The sequence below is a fragment of the Marmota marmota genome, unplaced genomic scaffold (assembly GCF_001458135.2).
Source record: "Marmota marmota marmota unplaced genomic scaffold, marMar, whole genome shotgun sequence".
In the NCBI taxonomy this organism is placed as follows: domain Eukaryota; kingdom Metazoa; phylum Chordata; class Mammalia; order Rodentia; family Sciuridae; genus Marmota; species Marmota marmota.
Window position 1 is genome coordinate 58,828,311 of NW_025999977.1, and position 16,661 is coordinate 58,844,971.

The window sequence follows — 16,661 nt, forward strand, 5'->3', positions numbered from 1 at the left end:
CCGGCCCTCCTGGCCGCTCCTGGCCCCTTGTAGCTCTCCTGGCCCCTCCTGGCTCTCCTGGCCCCTCCTGGCTCCTCCTGGCCTTCCTGGCTCCCCATAGCCCTCCTGGCCCCCTCCTGGCCACCTCCTGGCCCCTCCTGACTCTCCTGGCCCCTCCTGGCCCCTCCTGGCCCCTCCTGGCCCTCCTTAGCCTGCGTCACTGGTTTCCCGTCACCAGGGTTCTAGCCGTGCAGGTGGGGGCCGCGTGTGCTCAGGTTCATGCCCAGCAGACTGAGCGAGCTCTCCCTCCTGCCTAGATCAAGGTGTTCTACCAGGAGCACCTGCACCTGGACGAGGAGATCCGCTACATCCTGGAGGGCAGCGGGTACTTTGACGTCCGGGACAGGGAGGACCAGTGGATCCGCATTTCCATGGAGAAGGGAGACATGATCACTCTTCCCGCCGGCATCTATCACCGCTTCACGCTGGACGAGAAGGTAGGATCTGCTGACCTCCGTCTGCGTCTGCCTGCGCTGGACGTCAGAGCTGGCTGGGTGCCCCCGACAGTGTGCTCCTGCTGGCCGTGCCACTGAGACTGATGAGGGAGCGTGGGTGGCGCAGCTCAGGACCTGGCAGCTCATGCCCAGGGACAAGGGCAGTGGCCTGCCTGGGGCCGTGCGTGGGCCGTCCACAGAGCGCAGAGAGGTTCCAGTGCCCTTTCTCGTTGTGTAGGGCTGGTGGCCGGGAGGCACCCGTAGGGTGGGACTCCTGTCATTTTGGATGTTAACAGTGGAGATGCAGCCGTCTGGTTGCCGGGGTGTAGAAATGAGCACCCTGCGTGCGGGTGTGACCTGGGCTAGGCCTGAGGGCTGGCATGGTCTTTAATAGATAGTAAGTGCATACAGCTTAAAATTCTGAGTTAGGAAACGAGAGAGTCTCCGCCTGACCCCTGGTCCCAGTTCCCAAGTCCCCTCCCTGTGGATGGCTGCGTCACATCTCGAAATGCCTTTTTAGAGAGGTTTTGTACGTATTCCAGTGAATGGGGTCGGGGTCCTTTTCCCTTCTCTGCACGGTTCTGCGTGTGTTCTGTTCCGCTGACGCACTGGGGAGGGGTGGTCCTCCACCCGCATGTTTGTTTGCACTCTTGGCTGCACATGCTCCGCGGCTGGACGAGCCCTGTGCGTTTAGCCACTGGTTCATTTCACTGAGTGGGTGGCCTCTGTGGAGGGCGTGTGATTGTTTCCACCTTTGATTCTGTAAGGAGTGCTGTCCCGAGTGACACTGCACAGTTGTAGTTGCACTGAAGTGAGTTCACCTGCCGCGCACACCTCTAACCATGGGCCCTGCGTTAGCAGGCGGGCATGTTCCAGTTTGGATGGGTGGTGCCAGCTGTCCTCTGCCCAGCCAGCAGCATGGGGCCCCAGTGCTGACTCGTGGGGAGGCTGTGTCCATGGGGCAGAGAGCCAGGGATGGTGCTAGTGTCCACCACTGGTCTGTTTCCAGGCTTCAGCTGCAGAGGCTTCCACCCACTACCACGGGAGCCTTCTGCATAGGGTGGCCACTTAGGCAGAGGGTCCAGTGTGGGATGAGCATCGAGCCGGCAGTAGGACAGCTGTGAGGGCGTCTTGTTAACGTGGGAATGTGTGAGAGGCGATGGGTCAAATGAGATGCGATGTCTGTCTGTTCCCAGAACTACGTGAAGGCCATGCGGCTATTTGTGGGAGAACCAGTGTGGACAGCATACAACCGGCCGGCCGACCATTTCCCCGCCCGGGAGCAGTACGTGAGGTTCCTGGCCCAGACGGCCTAGCGCACCGCACCGGGGAGCAGCTCGCCTGCAGGCTCTGTGCGGCGCCCTGAGAGTCACCTCCTCGCTTTGCTTTCATGCAGTGGACGGCGGCTGTCTTTCCTTTGCAGACATCTGATCAGAGTGCTTATAACGAATGGAGCTGGGAATCGATTTCTACGTGGACGTGAGTGAAGTGGAGAGCCCCTGATTCCCTCTTATTGATCCTGCTGTGTGCAAGAGTCTGGCGGGCAGCGCAGTCATCCGTGACAGAACACAGGAGTCAGCTCCTGGGGGGGTCAGTGCCCCTGGTCAGCCGACACCGGTCAGCCTGAGCGCTGTGCACACGAGCAGTCCTATAGACAGGCAGCCGGAGGGAGGCGAGGCGCTGTCCGCCCGGGGCACGTGGGCTGGGAAGAGCTCCGGCTGGTGTGCCTTGGGCTGCCTGTGTCCCCTCCTGTTGGGAATAAAGTGCCTTGACCTCACGCAGGGGCTGGGGGTTGCCTCTGAGTGCCTGTGGGTTTGCCCGGCTCATGATCGTGCGTTTGAATTCACTGTGAGGCGCTGGGTGTGTGTGGTTAGCTCACAGACTGACCGTGTTCGTGGTTTCCAGTGTGAGGTTTCTAGGCTCCACAAGCTCTGAGATCCTGATCGCGGAGACCCCGCCGTCTCCCTGTGCTTGGAACATGGTGGCTCATCCTGAGCTCCTGTTTTAACTGGATGCAGACTTTGTGCCCATCACCCTTCATCACCTGCGCCTGGTGGGGGCTCGCCTCCCTCGGGCAGAGGCCGCTCGAGCTGTAGATGGGTTTCCGTGGCCAGAACCAGGGCGGGTCTGCTGGAGCTGTTTCTGTGGATGGATTTCTAATGGTCATCGTACATGGGACATATTTTCCTCCTCTCCTCTGTGGCTCCTCAGGCTTCTGCCAGCCCTGGGAGCCAGCGGCCCTGTGAGCCTGGTCGCATCTCCCTTTCCCCTGTGTCTGCGTTGTCACAGTGCACTCGGGCGGGCTACAGCTGTGTGACACGCCCTCAGTCAGGGGTTCTGGGCAGTCTCACCAGCCAGGAGGTGCCCGTCCCCCCTGCCCCTCCCTGCCCATGCCAGCCACGCCAGGGAGTGTTCCAGAATCTGTGGAAGTGGAGCCTCGGCTAGGGTCTCGGACTGGCTTCTTGCGCTCCTGCCTCTTCAGTGCAGCCCTGTGTGCGGCTCAGATGCTGCTGCTTGTCTTTCCCTTGAGAGGGGCCTTGCGGTGTGGCCCAGGCTGGCCTCGAACTCCCGTGCTCACACACGCCTCCTGCCTCAGCCTCCCAAGGAGCCGGCCTGCAGGCTCCACCACTGAGCGCAGCGGGGTTGTTCAGAGCTCTCGGCTGAAGCCTCCCGAAGCAGGGAGTCGCTGCCTCGCTGAGCTCAGTGTCCGGGGTCTCCTCTGAAGCTTTCCTGCAGTAGGCTGTCTCTGGTTCCTTCACGCCCCCTCTCAGGTGCCACGAAACCCACCTACAGCTCGAGTTGCCTCTGCGCGGCTGGCGGTGTTCCCAAGACCCAGCCCCAAGTCCCAGTGGAGCCACTGCTGGTTGTCTCGTGCGAGGCTGCCCCTCTGGAAGGACACCCTGGCTTGCTGAGCAGGGCGCACCTGGACAGGTGTTGGTCAGTGCACCTGTTGGAAGGTACGCAGCGTTTGTGCCTGGGCTGTGCTCAGGGTGTGGCCTTGGGCAGGTCTCTGCATTTTAAAGGAGTGCGCAGGCCGGCTGGGCAGGGCGGCGGCAGTGGGCCCTACAGTGCTGTGTCTGGGAAGCCCAGGGGCTGGGCCAGTGCACCTTGCCTCTGGGAAGCCCTGCTCGCAGGGCCGCCTTCCCAGCCCTGTGTCTCTGCCGTCCACCGCTGCCTCGCCTGGCCTGCCCTTGCAAAGCGAGCAGGACGTCCCATCTCTCTGCTGTTCACTCCTTGCTGTCCGCTTCTTCCTCCTTATTGGTCAGAAGAGAAGCAGGAGACGAAGTAGCAGGTACTCTGCTGTCCCAAGAAGCTGCTGCTGTGGACCCACGGTCGACTCAGCCAGATGCCTCAGTGATTGTCACTGTGGGAGCTCATTAAAAATGGCAGTAACCCAGGCTGGTAGCACACAGTGGTCACAACTTAGGAGGCTGAGTCAGGAGGATGGCAAGTCGAGGGTAGAGACTCGTGGTGGAGCGCTTGCCTGCCTGGTGCCTGAGGCCCCAGGGTCCATCCCAGCACCCGACAAAGGCAGAAGCAACATAAAGGAGCAGGGGTGCACTCCCCGTCAGCTGTGAAGCCCAACTCCCAGCTCCTAGAAGGCCGCACCGGCCTCTTGCAGCTGTGGAGCGGAGGTGGGGGTCTTGGAAGCCGGAGCAAGGGTGGGAGCCGGAGAGAGCTGCAGTCTAGGCACTGCACACCCACAGACCCACAGCCGCCGAATTCAGTACTTGCATTAAAGATCTTTAAAATAAAAGTGTGGATCTGGGCAAACGGAGGCGCTCACCGTGTCCAGGTGCACCGCGCACGTCCCGCTCGTGATCAGTCATGTGGCTTCTGGTGGGATTCAGCAAATGCTGTCGGGGCTCCCATGCTGGCCCCTGTGCCCACCAGCACTGCTCCTCTCCTCCTGGCCCCCGTGGAGCCCACCTGTCTTTAGCCCAGCTGGCTATTCCTTGGACTTGGAGGAAATAGTCTTTTTTAAATCCAAAAGTCTGTGAGCCAGATAGCTTTTCAGCTTCCTCAGAAGTAGTCGGTCCTCTCGAGGACGGTGTGGATTGCAGCTTTTGACAGTAGAATTGCAAACCTGTGTTGGGCAGTGCCAGCCTGAATCCTGGCAGGCTGCCGGCCTGCAGGAAGCCATACTTGTCCCAGGTAGGTGGTGGTGCCCTACCCTGCTCTGGCAGCCGCCCACCTGTCCCCACACTGCTGTCTATGAGCTCTGGACAGTGTCCTGAGGCTGAGGACCAGGAATAGAGTGCAGGGCATGTGGGCATCTGTGGCCTCCTACCTTCTCCCAGGAGGCAGGTGATCGGTCACCTTGGAATCTCAGTGCCTCTCCAGGGAGGTGACCTACTTCGTGGGTGGGGCTGTTTTTTCCTAATTACATGGCAAAGTCTGCAGCACCAGACATTTTTCATTTTCTTTGCTTTGGGTTCTTATTAAACCCAGGGCCTCATGTGCTGAGCATGCACTCTGCCACTGAGCTGCACCCCAGCCGACATTTCATTCCAAAAATATGACTTTGACAACTGAAGTGAAGCCCTTTAGCTTATACGAGGCTCACCTGGTGGTTTGCAAAGTGCAGGGCTCTGTCCTGCAGACTGGCGCTCTGACGCAACCTGAAGGCAAAACTTGTCATCTGTGATGGACAGGCGACAGTGGGACTGAGAGTAATTTGCCAGGATCAGGGTTTTGCACATTTCCCAGAGCCTGGCATGTGGTGGAATTCAGTATGACTTGGGTGGTGGGTAGGGGGTCACTGAGGGTGGGAGGGTGGGTGTGTGGGTGGGCAGGTAGATGTCTGATGAACCTGTTTCTTGCCGTGCAGATTTAGAATATTAAGTTCAGATATGATCTTGAAAAGTCTTTTTTTTAAAAAAAATCTGTTTTCTATTGGAAGTGTGTCATGTTTTAGAAAGTGCACATAGTTTTATGATTTACACAAGGAAAACTTGCTCACAGGACATTTAAACATCCACTGTCCTAGAGCTGTCAGGAGGATGGAGGGGCAGGAGGTTTGGCCTGGCGCTGTGCTCGGCCCCGAGGGCTTATCATCCTGGAGGCCTGCAGCGGGGTTTAGAGCGTCTCCAGGAAAAACCACCAAAGGTGGAAAGTGAGGCAGACGTGCAGGGGCTGTCTGCCTGTCGGAAGGACCCAGCGCTCAGCGGGGACTCCGCTGAGGTGCTGCTCTGCACCCACCTCTTTGCCCGCCAAGTCCCACGGGGTGCCTTGTCCCTGCTCCTTGGCCTGGAGACAGCCGAGGACCCTGCTGGAAGGGGCTCTTGGAGCGGTGGTGTGTGCCCTGATGGCCCTGCACTTTCTGAATCCAGAGTGAGGACTTAGGCCCATGGCACTTTCTGGGGCAGAAGAGAGCCGTTTGTCACCATGGTATCAGGGAGAGCTCCAGCTGTGTGACACTGTTGAGGCCACCCATGGAAGCCCAGAGCCCAGCCCAGGTGCATGGCCCTGCCCACCAGCCTTCCCAGATGCCTCAGGTTGTTCTCCCCTCATTCCCTGGTCAGGTCCCCTTGTGGCTGTTCATTCACTGAGCATTTGCCTCTGGAGAGCTGGCACCAGGCTGGGAGTGCAGCGGGTACAGTGGCTGCAGCGCGAGTCACCTTGGGAGTCATCTGCATGCCCCACAGGCACCCAGTACAGAGCAGAAGCAGATACACAGTGGGCTCCTGGGCAGGACAGGACCTTTAACCTTGCCACTGTGCTTCTCCTATGGGGACAAGCAAGGCCTCGGTGCCCTTGATGGGCTGAGAGGTGGACACCGTCAGGTTTTCCTGCAGTTGGTCTTCATTCTTTCCCTCATCCTTAAAATAACTAGATAAATATCCCCCATTGTTGAGAGCCACAGCCGAAGGGGCCCCAGCAAACTTCCAGCTGCCAGCTGATTGGCTCCTCTGCGGTGATGCTCATTGGGCTGTTTCCCTGCCCTTTCAGACCACGGAGCTGCTCATTGGGGGACTTTTTTGGCTCCGCCCACACGACCCAGCCAATCGGCCTCAAGAGCAGGAGGAGTGGGGGGTTGAGAGGCTTGTGGGAAGCCGGTGGTGGCAGTTGGGCTCTGAGGGAATTCCTGAAGAGCTCCTGTGGTGCGGCGTGTGTGTGTGTGCTCTAAAAATAAAGTTTGTTTCTGCTTGACAAGTGGCTGGTGAATTGTGCCCAGCCAGACTGCAGCACCCCATTCCTTCTTCAGGTCTGTCCAGCTTTTCAGAAGGCAGTGGGAACCAGGTCCTCATAACTCTGAGGCCAGCTCAGCTGCGCTCCAGTGTCAGACCCTGAGGCGTGGCTGCTCACACACCAGACGGTCAGGGCCTCTCAGCTCCCTGCAGCTGGCCTAGATCACAGCCAGGCAGGCCAGGACCGTGGGACAGGTGGCCAAGAGCCCGGGAAGACACCTGGAGGTGGGGGATTGGACCTGAGGTTGTGGAGAATGCTCACGGGAGCCCAGTGGGAGTGGCTGGGAAGCTGCACTCTGCAGCCTGAGGACGCTCGGCCCTGCTGGTTGCAAAGCACACCCCTCCCCAGTGCTCTGCTCTGCCATCCTCCCCCCCACCCCCCAGCAGGGAGCGGGCTCATGACCAGGCTGCAGAAGCAGCAGCACTGAAAGTTTGCTTTTTCTCTGTGTGACCAACATGGCGGGCGCAGTTGTGCTGCCAGAAGGCAGCTCCCACAGAGGGCGCCGGTCTGCCTGCCTGTGGCGCACCCGAGGGGGTCAGCGTCCTTCCAGATGATATCTGGACACCGGGTTCCTGGGATCGGAGCCGGTGTTTCAGGGACGCGATGTTGTGCTGGTTTTTGCCCTGCTGGGGATGGAACCCAGGGTGTTCAACACTGAGCTCACCCAGTCCTTGTGGGTTCGCTTCTAAGACAAAGTCTCGCCAAGTTACCAGGCTGGTCGGAACTGGTGACCTCCTACTTCAGCCTCCTGTGCGGCTCTGACTACAGGCGTGACCCGCACCCGGCCAGTCCTGTATTAAAGGACAGCGTGGGTCACAGCATCGGGACTTGAGCTGGGCCTGCTCTCCCTTTCAGTGCAGCAGGCAGAGGCTGCTCTGCTTTCCTTGAATCTGTAAACGGCCCAGAGCTTGGGTGCGAATTCCAGAGTTCAGCCACCACGGTCTCGGCAGCCTGGCTCACGGAGGAATCCGCCACCACCCTGAATAAGGAGGGGAAAGCGTGACCATGTAGGAAATGAGAGGCCCAGACAGTGTCCACCTGCAGCTGTGGCATGAGGGTGACCTGCGATAATCCTGGCTTGTCACAGGACAGTGTCCACCTGCAGCAATGGTGGTGAGGGTACCCCATGCACACCCTCGCTCATCATGTGGCACTGGTGTTGTGAACTCAGAATGGTTGTCACTTGGTGACACAGTGACCTGCACTCACTGCAGACTGCCACAGGATAGGGCAGGATTCGGGTGCAAGGCCACCCCGGGATGGCAGAGGCTGGTCTGCTGCGATTCCCTGTGGGTGCTGGTGTGCAGGTCCTGGCCATGTGGCACTTCAGGGAGCTGGCAGAGGCTGGCCAGGTGTGGCCTGGGAGCCGGGCTGTATACCATGGAGCACGGGTGTGTCCTGTGGCCCTTCAGGGAGTGGAGGGAAGGGTCCAGGCCCACTGCCCACCAGGCAGCCGCCACAGCCCTGGGCCTGGCATTAAGTGCCTCTAGACGTTGATGTGCAGAAGGAAAGACTTACTGACGGGTGTGGCCGCCACGCTGCACAGTGTGGATCCACCTTACACACCTGAGCCCTGCCTGTGGCACCAACCTGCTCCTGGCCGAGTCGGCTGGCCGCATGCCCAGCCAGCAGGCCGTGCCGCATCTCCTCGGTGCACTTCTGCCCCCACTGGCCCCGCCCCCTGCACCTCGGTCACATTCTTGCATCACAGTCCTGTCTGCATCAGTGGGTACGTGTTCACTGAGTTTTTCCACATCGTAAAAATCCCTCGACAGGATGGCTTTAGTACTGCACAGACTTCTCTTAGGAACACGTAGTAAGTGATCAACAAAACCATCCCCAGCTTTCACCGTTTTACTGGTTCCTCTTGCCCCATCATGTTCCAGAAACGCACATGCTGTTTTCTCTCCCAGCCGTTGGAGAGCGTATGCTGGTAGGAGGCCAAGTGGTGGACGTCCTGCACCCCTTCCACCTTGGGGTCGCCTGGCTGAGCCCCCACTCCAGAACGCCTAGCTTGCTGGAAGACCTGCCAGTGGGGCAGGGCGGGACCCCAATCCCGTGGGACTGTGGCTGACCAGTGATGTGCGCACACAGGAGACTCCACTGAGGGCACAGTAAGAAGGCGCCCTCTGTCAGCCAGGAAGGGCTGAGGAGAGCCCAGCTCCCAGTCTCTGCCTCAGACTTCAGCCTGCAGAACTTGAGAGCACGTGCTCCGGGGTTGAAGCCACCCTGTTGCTGTGTTGGTTTCTGCAGCCCATGCTGGCCAAGACGCCTGCGTCCACTCAGCTCCCTGCCTCCGGGCCCTTGGCTCTCTTTTGAGATGACCTGTGCTGTCATCCTATGCATCACCTGGAGCTAAAGGACACAGGGGCACTGCCTGTTCACCTAGGAGGAGTGTGTGACATGTGTGCACCTGCCCCGAGCGCTGCAGTGAGACCCTGCAGTCTTCCAGCACAGGCCGCAGGATGGGGCTCAGCTGGGTGGGGCCTGGGTGAGGGGGTGCATCCCTCTGCCTTCCAGCTTAGGCCAGGTGATGCAGAAGGGGGCTCAGCTGGGTGCACCCAAGGAATTGGGGTGTGGGGCGTAGCTACAGTCCTCCCAGTACAGGCCAGGTCCTCCGGGAATGGAGCTTAGCAGGGCTGTGCCCAGGTAATGGGCACCTTATGTCCTCATTGACATTGGTCACCTCTTAAAAACCCCTCTACTCAAATACACTCATGTGGCAGTAGGGCTTCAGTACACGAGTTTTGTGGGGACAGTTTGGTTCATGACACTAGGTGGATAGCTTTCCAGGGACAGGAAGAGCAAATGCAGACCTGCCTGACAAACAGGGCTGATGACTGGAACAGAGTCAGGGGTGGCGGTGGCAGGAGTCGGACGGATGGCAAGGGGCAGGTTTCACAGGCCTGAGACTGGGGGGCAGCCGGGAGCTCGACGGCCCTCTCCGATGGGGAGCTGGGGAGGAATGGGAGCAGAGGGGGCATGGCCTCAGGGGAGGCAGGGGTGGGGATGAGGAGGCCAGTCAAGAAGCTGTAACCCACCGCCTCTGCCCCCACAGGAGGGACAGCTTAGTGGGGCTGTGGGACTCACAGAGCAGGACTTCCAGCTGGTCCGTGGTCCCAACTGCACACTCCTGTACCAGTGCACTGCAGAGTGTGACTTTCACTCCAGAGCTTCTTGGGGCACTCCTATGTGCGAGACGCTGTTCCAGGACAGGCAAGCAGGCTGGCCAGGGTGCCCGTGTCTGTCTGCAGCTCGAGGTGGCCTCCACATTCTCAAGGAGCTGTGACAGCAGAGCAAGGCAAAGAAGACTGCGTAGCAAAGAGAGTGTGGGCCCAGTCTCCCAAGTGTGGGCGCTCAGGCCCCGCTCCAGGACCCAGGTGGGCGAAGACCTGGGCTCCCAGCGCTTTCCTTACTGGCTTGTGCAAGTCTTTGGGAGGGGGTGGGCACACCGAGGTTTCCCCCAGGATCCCCCATCCCTGGTGGTGGTGAAGTGGGCCCAAGCCCTGGCCTGATTTGAGTGGTGGTGGACCTGGCCCAGGGACGGAAGTGTGACGGGGCCTCCACCCAGCTCTGCCGGACACCACTGCAGAGGAGAGCGCTGAGGGCTCCTTGAGCGCGTTCCACTTGAACAGTACCCACGATGTCCAGGGGGAGGCAAGGTGGGAGAATTGCGAGTTCAAGACCCTGCCTCAGAATAAAAAAGGCTGGGATTAGCTCAGTGGTAGAGCAGCCTGGGTTCCCAACAAGCCAAAAAAAGAAAAGAAACAGATGCGGAGCACGCTCGGAGAGCGTTTCTAGGCAGGTGCCATGGTCCGAGAAGCCTGTTGTGGATCGCTTCTCCCCTGATCAGAGGGAGAAATGAGGCATGCCGAACAGGCGTGCCACCATTTGTTACCAGTGACAGTAACAGTAGTGGTTGATGGGAAAACAGCTGGCTTGTACTGCCGGGTGGTGAGGGCTGGGCTTCCTGGGACAGAGGACTCCCCTCCTGTGTGTGCCTGAGTGTGTGCTGAGCCGTGCGAGGCTTGGCCACAGCTCCCCCGGGAGAGGGCCCGGCACCGTGTCTGTTCTTGCTCCTTTCCTTGAAGGTCCTGTACTGGGTGGAGCATGTGCCCTGGAGAGAGCAGTAGGGTGAGGAGGGTGTGAGGCTCTTGAGGGGGCTTCCGGGGCTGACAGAAGAGGAGGTGCCTACGCAGCACCTGTAATGGAGGGACAGCAAGACCCTGAGTAGCACAGATCATGGCCGCACACTCAGGACCACCTTCTTACGCTGCACTACAGCCTCCGTCTGCAGCCTGCCCCCGCAGGTGGGAAGGTCCGCCTTGTCTGTTCCTGTCGCTGAGTGTGCCCATGAAGCTCAACTCGCAGGCCTGGGCCCTGCCTGGAGAGGTCAGTGTGTCGTTTCCTGGACATCCGTGGCCCCTGGTGTGTTTGTTCTGACCATGTGGTGCCCAGGACTGGGGCTGGGAACCCTGGTGCTCAGCTTCCCTGCCTGGCTTAACCCAGTGGAACAGAATTGTTCTGTCTGCACCAGGGGATGACCCTCTTCTGTCCCTGGTGGCAGCAAAGGCACTTAGCACAGCCTCTGTACCTCTGAGGCCCCACGAGAGAGCGGCCTGCACGACTAGCCCTGAGCCCACGTGCAAGTCGGCAAGTCATTCCTTCAGTCCAGGGCAAGGCCTGAGGACGGCAGGGGTGGGAGGCACCCAGAGGGCCTGGGAAGCTCCCGGGGGGATGCTGGGATGCTGCTGAGAGAGAGGCTGAGCACCACAGCAGTGGAGTGGCCAGAACGAAGGGGAGGCAGGTGTGGACCCCAGGATGCCATCTGTGGGGTCACAAAGGCTTCCAGCCCCACAGAGGACAGGCAGGTGTGTCTGTGGGAACACAGAGATATGGCTGGGAGTGGGAGAGGAGGCCCCCAGGCCATCCCAAGGCTGTGGCCCTCAGGCAGTGTGGACAGCGGCTGGGCCTACACTGGAGTACTCCACCCACAACAGTCACTTGCCATCAGCTCTCCATTTTGAGCACATGCCAAACTGCCTCACCTGCACAGCAGTGACAGGGCTTCCCAGCTTGCACAACACTGGGAGCCTTGGGGGCCGGTGGACCTGGAGCGCAGCCCAGGCCCCAGGTCCACATGCTGGAAGCCTTGGGGGAGAATGTTCCTTTCTGGGGCAGCGGCTGCTATGACCCGAGTGCCTCTACTCACAGGGAGGCGGCTTGATGGACGGAACCTTGACCTTTTCCCTGCTGCTTGGCTTGCGTCTAGTGGGAGCCTGTCCCATCCATCTGCTTCCACCACGTGGTTCTGTGACCCCAGGAGATTCCCCTCGGGGAAGAGAAGCGCCATTTCTCATCCCCGAAGCCAGACTGAAGGAAAACTTCACGGGGAAGGCCTTTGGGCTTCTTAGAAACAAAGACAGGGTCTCGCCTGTGCCTAAGCTGGACTTGACCTTTGGGGCTCTAGTGATGCTCCTGCCTTGGCTTCCTGAGTGGTTGGGAGGACAGGTGCACTGGCTTGTTTTACCTCTTATTATAGAAAAAAATTTTCAGGCCACACCCGTGTTCAATGATTCTCTTGTCTGCCTCTTGAATTTTTTTAAAATACTTTTTTAGTTGTATGTGGACACAGTACCTTTATTTTATTTATATGAGGTGCTGAGGATTGAACCCAGTGCCCTGCATGTGCTAGGCGAGCGAGCGTGCGCTCCACCACTGCTGAGCCCCAGCCCAGCCCTTCTCCTATTTGAATGTGTAAGTAATCCGTTTCAACCAACACCTTGGGACTGGGTGCCTGCAGAGGCTGTATCTTTCCACTGTACTGTGAATAGAAACATTGTTTTGTGCAATAAATGTTTAAATCAGAGTATTTAAGTTATTCTATTTTTAAGTTTATTAGGAAAAACTAGACACTTAAAGGAAGTCGGTTGGTGAAGTGTAGAATTTTAAGTTCTTCAGAGTGGAGACTAAGGAACAGGCCCTGGCTCTCAGGCCCAAGTGCAGGGTGCCCGGGGCCTGGTCCCGAGAGCTCTGCCCGTCTGCTGGAGTCTGCACCTGGGCTCCTTACCCACCCCTCCCGAAGGTAGCCAGTGCCTTGCCCTCTCCCGCCACTGCGTTACCAAACACAAGGTAGCCAGGGCCTGCCAGCCTGCGGGAGGGCCAAGGCAGACAGGGGAGTGGAGCTGCTGCATCTGGACCGTGATTTATTCAACCCTCCCATGAGAACAGCTGCCAGCACACCTTCTAGCTCCTCTCTGGGAGGCTTACAACAAGTGACTGAAGAGGGCAGCCTCCAGGAAGAAGCCAGGGCTCCTTGTGGGCACACAGCACTGTGGGGCTGGAGGTCGGCCAATGGCGCAGCCGTCTGGTCTGACGGTGGCCCTGGCTGCAGCGCAAGGCGGCACTGAGCCTGGCAGAGTGGCAGCAGCTCGTGTGCCCGGTGTTCACAGTGCACAGAGGTCACTGGTGTGGGCCAGGACACCCTGCCCTGGTGGGCCTAGGCCAGCTTGAGGCACTGTGTGTTGAAGCTGTCCCCTTCCTTGCTGGCGACGGCCTCGAGCAGGCTCTGCTTCTTCTGCACGCTCCGCGAGGACTCCAGCTCATACATGGTGGTCAGGTTGAAGAGCACGCTCTCATGCAGGTAGTGCTTGGGGTCCTGCTGGACCATGGCCTCCAGCTGCCGCAGGGAACCCTTGAGTTTGCCCAGGTAAAGCAGACACACAGCCGCATTGTTGTTGGCCTGAGGGACAGGAGACGTGCAGAGGCAGCAGGTCACCCGCCGTCGGCTCCCACTGCTACCTTGGGCCCCGGCAGAGCCTAGACCCCTGCTTCACACCGCCCAGGGCCTAGGGCCCTCTGCAGCTGCCCGGTGCCAGCAGTCCCACAGAGTCGAGGGCCTGGGTTTGCCAGGTTGCCCACTTCTTAGTCCCCAAGACACTGAGGGCTCTGTGTGTCCTAGGTCTGTTCTTGGGATTCTTACCACTGCATTTGTGGGTTCCATCCTCAAAATCTCTGTGAAGAATCTATGGGCTTCCGCAAAGTTGTTCTGGCCGAGGTGAAGGAAGGCTCTGTAACACAAGCACAGGGAAGCAGGGAGCCCCCGCATGATGGCCTCAGACATGCACCAGGGGACAGGAGCACCTGCTCTTTAGGGAGCCCCTGCTCAGACAGAGGCTGCGCCCTCCCGGCCGTGGACCACACTGCACGTGCTGGCTAGCAACCACAGCTCCCAGCTGTAACTGAACCTAGAAACCTGCTGAGAAAACTAGCCCCTGCCCTGCCCCATGTCCACTTCTGACTCCCCGTATGCTTTTTACTGGCTGCAGGTTCATCCTAATGAACACGCACCCAAAGCTGCCACATTTCACTCATGAAAATGGTTCTTAGGGACTAGGACAGGTCCCAACGGTGGGTGTGCCAGGGACAGTGTGGAAACAGGGCCACACGAGCAGTCCTTTGAAGAAAACACTTCGTTTTTATGGCTGCCATTCTAGAAGACACCAGTGTGCCTCCAGGCCCAGACTCTGGGCCTCAGCTCGGGGATGGTGGAGCTGGAGAGGGACGCATTCACTGGGGAGAGAGGCTCGAAAGGAATCTGACACACGCATCCTCGGTGTAAATCATTTACCTGTTCATTAAAACCATTATTTTACCCTGTAGTCCATCCAGTTTCTGTGTTACTTTCTCAACATCCTGAAAATACTTTTCAGCTGTTTTTATGTCTCCAATCTGCTTGGACAAAATCATCTTGTTAGTGGACAAATTAGAGCTATTAAAGCTACCCCCACATACGCAGCACCGGCCAAAGCGCCTGCAGGCCACGCCATGCTTCTTCCACTTCCTCCAGAAGGGCTGACACAAAGCTGTTCTAGAGACTGCAGAAATGCAGGCGTTGCCTTGATGTGGGGTTTGAACACAGTAGCCACACGCTGTGGGGACTGAGGCCATGTGTGTCCGAGGCTGGCTTCTCTGAGGCTCTTTCAAGAATCTGCCATGGCTGAGGCTGCCTGAGTACTGAGCCCCGAGTACTGACCCAGTGCCTCATGCCTTAGGACAGAGCCTCGCACTGGTTTCCTGTGTCTGTCAACTGGGACCCTTGTCTAAAACAGCAGAGTCAACCCTGCTGGATCTAACTCTGGAACCCCCTTGGCACCCCAGCCCCCGTGCTGTCCTCTACCCTGACCGCCTCTTGCTCTTACCCTCTACCCTGACCGCCTCCTGTTGCTCTTGCTCTCTACCCTCACCGCCTCTTGCTCTTGCCCTCTAACACTGCTAGGCACGTCTTTTGATCTGTCCTGAGAACACAGAGCACCAGTAGGATGGCTCTGGAGAGCTGAGCTGGAAGATTTCTTCTGGTTTGTTCAATACTTTACTAACCGCAACGGGACAGTTCCTCACGTTCTCCACTTCAATGTCTCTGGTGAAAATTCCTGCCAACTCACTCTGAGCACCCCTCCTTCCCCACGTCTAAGGCAGCGGCTTCACAGTCAGGTCAGAACTGCTGCAGAGAAACCCCATTTTAATGGCCACACCAATCTGAGCTAATTTTGAACCATTCCTTGTACTGACAGACTTGCTGCGAATGAGGCCCTGCTTGGGCGGGGCAGCCTGGCTCTGCCCTGGAGCCCCTGGGAGCACAGGTACCTGCAGGAGGATGCGGCCGATGCCACTCAGCAGCTGTGGCTCCTGCTCTGGGTAATACTTGATGACCATGCGGTATGCATCCACAGCCAGCACGTAGTCCTGTGGACAGACCCGAAAGCTCCGTGTGAGCTACAGACACCACTCTCAGTCTGCACATCAGGAAGAGCACAACTACCCATTAACACACATGTGGAGTGAGGACACTCGCGTGCAGCTCTGGAGCGGGGCTCTGAGCTGAGTCAGTTGCATGTTCTTCTGTCACTCAGGGGCACAGGGTCAGCGTCCCTCTCCTGCCTTCCAGGGAACAGCTCATCTCTGACTTTCTCTCCCACAGACTACAGAGTGGACCAGCAATGCCATTCCCCAAACACAATCCATATTTCCCATGCTAGAAATTGAGGCAAACATCAGTGTTTATAGCAGCTCAATTCACAATAGCTAGACTATGGAACCAACCTAGGTGTCCTTCAATAGATGAATGGAAAAAGAAAATGTGGTATCTATACTCAATGGAATATTACTCAGCTTTAAAGAAGAATGAAATTAAGGCATTTGCTGGTAAATGGGTGGAGTTGGAGAATATCATGCTAAGAGAAATAAGTCAATCCCCCAAAACCAAAGTCCAAATGTGTTAGCTCTAATATGTGATGCTAATTCACAATAAGGTGGGAGCAGTAGAGAATAGCGTTACCATAGATTAGGTAGAGGGGAGTGATGGGAGGGCACGGGAGCGAATGTGGGACAGGAAGGGTGGAAGAATGAAACAGACGTGTGCTTTATGTATCCACATGACTGCATAACTAATGTGACTCTACGGCATGTACACTCAGAAACATGGGAAATTAAATCCCATTTATGTAGGACACATGAAAGTGCATAAATGCATTCTACTATTATGTATAACTAATTAAAATAAAGAATAAAAATGTTTTTAAAAAAGAAATTGAGGCAAAATCCCTACAGTCAAATAAACAACCCACCAGTCAACTTTGCAGGGAGAGCAAGCCTGACATTCCACGTCGTTTTTCCACATCAGGACACCTGAGTGCCACCTGCTCCCAGCAGCACCCAGGAAGCTCCTGCTGTTGCAGACACTGCACAGGGGCCCTGAGAGAGGCCTTGTGGCCACCATGTTTGGCATCTACACTCTGCACAGGACCTCAGCCTTCATGCCTCTTGAGTCTGTGCGTCTTGAGAAACAGGCACCCTGCCCCTATTGCGGTCCCTCCTCCAGGCAGGGCCTGTCTGCCATTGACCTGTGAGAGTGGCCGGAGTGCGCCTCCAGGTGTTAGCTGGTCTTGGGTGGGGCTGTCAGTCACAGGGGACACAGGGGCCTGCCCCCCCCCCCCC

General features: G+C 58.0%; 2 protein-coding genes and 1 long non-coding RNA gene across 5 annotated transcripts in view; 1 reads left to right on the plus strand and 2 right to left on the minus strand.

Moving 5' to 3' along the window:
• Adi1 (acireductone dioxygenase 1) overlaps positions 1-2,250 on the plus strand; it is a 6,610-nt gene extending 4,360 nt beyond the window's left edge. Inside the window, exons 2-4 of one of the 2 annotated variants that reach the window (XM_048804887.1) lie at positions 297-476; positions 1,670-1,758; positions 1,870-2,250. In XM_048804887.1, coding sequence (XP_048660844.1) covers positions 297-476; positions 1,670-1,758; positions 1,870-1,960 — 360 coding nt within the window. In that variant the 3' untranslated portion in view covers positions 1,961-2,250. Of the gene's footprint in view, positions 1-296; positions 477-1,669 lie in introns of both variants that reach the window. The other variant, XM_015480016.2, reaches the window with a different exon arrangement.
• Positions 2,251-8,446: 6,196 nt separating this feature from the next.
• Positions 8,447-11,837, minus strand: LOC125617286. The gene is made up of 2 exons (XR_007348264.1): positions 9,756-11,837; positions 8,447-9,020 (listed from the first exon to the last, which is right to left on the minus strand). It is a non-coding gene; the product is annotated as an uncharacterized LOC125617286 (long non-coding RNA).
• Positions 11,838-12,532: 695 nt separating this feature from the next.
• Trappc12 (trafficking protein particle complex subunit 12) overlaps positions 12,533-16,661 on the minus strand; it is a 59,436-nt gene continuing 55,307 nt past the window's right edge. For both annotated transcript variants that reach the window (XM_015480017.2, XM_015480018.2), the window contains exons 9-12: positions 15,312-15,410; positions 14,296-14,396; positions 13,648-13,735; positions 12,533-13,407 (exon numbers count right to left, since the gene is read on the minus strand). In XM_015480017.2, the coding sequence (XP_015335503.1) occupies positions 13,165-13,407; positions 13,648-13,735; positions 14,296-14,396; positions 15,312-15,410 (531 nt within the window). In that variant the 3' untranslated portion in view covers positions 12,533-13,164. The remainder of the gene's footprint in view (positions 13,408-13,647; positions 13,736-14,295; positions 14,397-15,311; positions 15,411-16,661) is intronic.